The following is a 3,240-nucleotide window of genomic DNA, read 5'->3' as shown; positions in this document are numbered from 1 at the left end:
CTAGAAAAAGTCACTTTTTAATCAAACGGGAGGGACTTTTAGGGGCTAAACTAGGCATTTGAGACTAAAAAGAGAAAGACCCTATATGAGAGTCTTTTTAAGACTTTTCCCTGGTCTGCTCCCGCAACTGCTAGTTTATTACCCTCTAGTCCATGTTTAGGGGCAACATGGTCTTTTAACATGTCATTTATTATCCTCTAGTTTATGTTTAGTTCCTTAAAACAAATAGATAGGGACTAGAGACTTTTTACTTAGACTAAAAAAAGTCCTAGGACTTCTTAAACAAACAGGGCCCAAGTCTTTTAAGAGATTTCACTAGGAAACTACATACTTTAGAATCCACGTTCTAAAGTATGTCTATATTCATCCAAACTACATACAGAGCAAAATGAGTGAATCCATCCATGTTCTAAAGTATGCCTTTCTAAAGTATGCCTTTTCTAAGATACTACTCCCTCCGTTCCGAAATAATTGTCTTTCTAGGCATCTCAAATGTACTCAACACCGAAATAATTGTCTTTCTAGGCATTTCAAATGTACTCAACATACGGATGTATGTAGACATATTTTAAAGTGTAGATTCACTCATTTTGCTCTGTATGTAGTCATTTATTAAAATCTCTAGAAAGACAAATATTTAAGAACGGAGGGAGTATATTCTTTTGGCATATATTCCCCAAAAAGAGCGAATACCTCCATGTGACTGTACCTACTAGCACAGAATGAGAAAACACTACCCAAAATACATAAAATTTAAAATCCATTAATAACACATCCAAACATAAAGGAGGTTACAAGAAATACATCGCAACATTCGATTCTAAACTGTTTGCCACGCCCCTAAGAAACACTCATCACAACAGTCTCGAGCTGGCTGATAAGTCTACTCATCAGAAGACTCATCAGAAGACTCATCAGAATCATCGAAATGAACCGGGGTGTTCAACACCTCGGTGACCAGCTGGACCAGCAACCGGACACGCTCCTGAAGCCCGACAATGTTGCATTCACGCTCCTGAAGCAACCGGACAGCAATATACTTTAGCATTTTGCTCAGCCTTTTGACTTTGGCTGAGACCAGATCCTCCTTGGCAAGCAATACGCCCAAGTCTTCCTTAAAGCACTTCCTCAAATGTAAGAGCGCAACAGCTGAGTTCTTCATGAGTAGGAGGGCTTCCAGGGCGCCCCTTTCCAGCTTAGCCTCCTGAAGCTTGAGCTGGGGTAACACATCATGCTCGAGCTTTTGGATTTCCAGCGACAAGCCTGCCACGTCCGAGAGGATTTCCAGCTGCGGGCATACCCAAATCCACGACTCCTTGATCAGCGGGCGGAGGAGCGCATACGACTCCCACGCTATGCGCACCGACTCCAGAGAGACAAGACTCACAAGCATGGACTTATTGGAGAGGCCCAGCTCATCGGAGCGGGCCTGCAGGTCTTGGATTTGGGCATGGGAGCGGATTTTGTAGAGCATCATTTCCTTTTGGCGGCGAAGAAGACTGCAGCAGCAGAAACAGACAGCACAAACAGAGGAGGATTTAATGTCAGGAAGAGACCATACAGCACCAATCCAAGCTTCTACTTAATTAGTTAGGACAGCATATGTATATTTGCATTGTGCGACAGAATAGTTATTAATATGAAGTGAAAGCAATGCAGCCATGTATTTATACTGATAGGCAACTAAACAAAATGAATGAATACCCAAAACAGAAAAATAATTAACAGAGGGGGGAATATGATATAATTTGGTTAAAGTAGATAGAGATGCCATCATTCATTGTATTATTGTGAGCAAGAAAATTGCATCTATCTCCAGAATTAATGCCTCTTTACCATCAAAGGAAACAATAAACTAAACAGCAGGGAAATAAAAAAATTGCATCCCATGTGCAAGGGGATAGTGAGCACAGAAAACCAAACCAGCATTTACAAACGATAATAAATAGACCCAAACGATAACCAAATACCTATCGAAACAAGAGAGCTGGAAAGCAGCACATATGAATACAACATTAATCAGCAGCTGCAGGTTAAGTGCTGCCAGTGCATAAATATTTTAGGATCCCAAATATTAATTGTTACCTATCCAAACAGAGCAAGAAGATGAATATGCAACAAAAAATCTAGTACGCTCAAACACAGTTGATAAAACAAAAAATTAAACATTCTGGCAGGCATAAACTGAAATCGAACAACATAGCATGAATTCCATCCAAATTAATATTCGTTTTCTAGCTTTGATCTTGTTGTTTTTCGTCCTAATTCGAAATTTCCCCACCAAATTTTTTTTGTGATTTGTTGGCATGATGAAGTTTTGTTGATTTTGATCCATGGATTTGCTTGGTTTCCCCAAGTTTCCCCATCTTTCATCCACAAATTACCTCGGATTTTGCCCCCGAAATCAATCATCAATTTCCGCCCAAAATCGCGACAGGCACAGTTGAAGAATTCATGAGAAACCAAAATCTGACCACAACCAACCAAGCAAACCCTAACTAAAACGTCAGATTGATTCCTTGTTACGGATAATCAATCGAACCCTAGGTGGTGTTACCCTAATACAAAACCTAACTAATTAAATCCTATCCTAGCCGAGGTTCCACATACGAATAGGATACAGACGGCGCTGGATCCGACACCTATGAACCCGCGCCGCGCCGCGCCTACCAACCACAATCGGAACGAGAAACTCCGGATGCACGCGGAGGGAGACCACGCTGGCTGGATCCGAGACCTACGAACCAGCGCCTACCAACCAATCCAGAGGAACTACAAGTGCTCACCTCGGGCGGGCGAGAGGAGGATGTGAGATTGGGTCGACAGGGTGTTGCGGGGAACGGCGGCGAGGCGATGGAGTGCGGGGGTAAAAGCACAGCTTTTATAGGAGAGAGGGCAAGAGGGGTTCGGGCCCGTTTAACCCAGGCCGGGCCGGCCCATTTGGCCAGGCCTCGCATTCTCTGATTTTTACCAATTTATTAATAGTAGCAAAAATGCCCGTGAGTGCAAGTATTGGACATATAGTTTATGGACAGCGATATTTGGCAACAGTGTGCCCGATAGAAAACTTACCTTACCTGTCGATCACCCGCCACCCCGCCAGCTAAACAGGCCGACCACCCTGTTAGCTAACAAGGCCAATCGCTGTACAAGGCCCAACAGAAAATGCCATCCCCCCACGACAGCAATTTCCAGATCGCAACTTCCCCCCCCCCCTACCTTCCACGCAAGTATACCCTC

The 3,240-nt window shown here is 43.3% G+C and overlaps 1 protein-coding gene across 1 annotated transcript; it reads right to left on the bottom strand.

Annotated features, from left to right (window-relative positions):
• Nucleotides 1-743: 743 nt before the first annotated feature.
• On the bottom strand, nt 744-1,288 carry LOC123094048 (uncharacterized; the record flags this gene model as incomplete). The annotated part of the gene is given in 1 exon segment (XM_044516135.1): nt 744-1,288. A coding segment is annotated over 1 exon segment (405 nt), but the record flags the coding sequence as incomplete, so codon positions are not given.
• Between the last annotated feature and the right edge of the window lie 1,952 nt (nt 1,289-3,240).

The sequence above is a fragment of the Triticum aestivum genome, chromosome 4B (genome assembly GCF_018294505.1).
Source record: "Triticum aestivum cultivar Chinese Spring chromosome 4B, IWGSC CS RefSeq v2.1, whole genome shotgun sequence".
Classification (NCBI taxonomy): domain Eukaryota; kingdom Viridiplantae; phylum Streptophyta; class Magnoliopsida; order Poales; family Poaceae; genus Triticum; species Triticum aestivum.
This window is presented reverse-complemented; position numbering and strand designations above follow the sequence as displayed.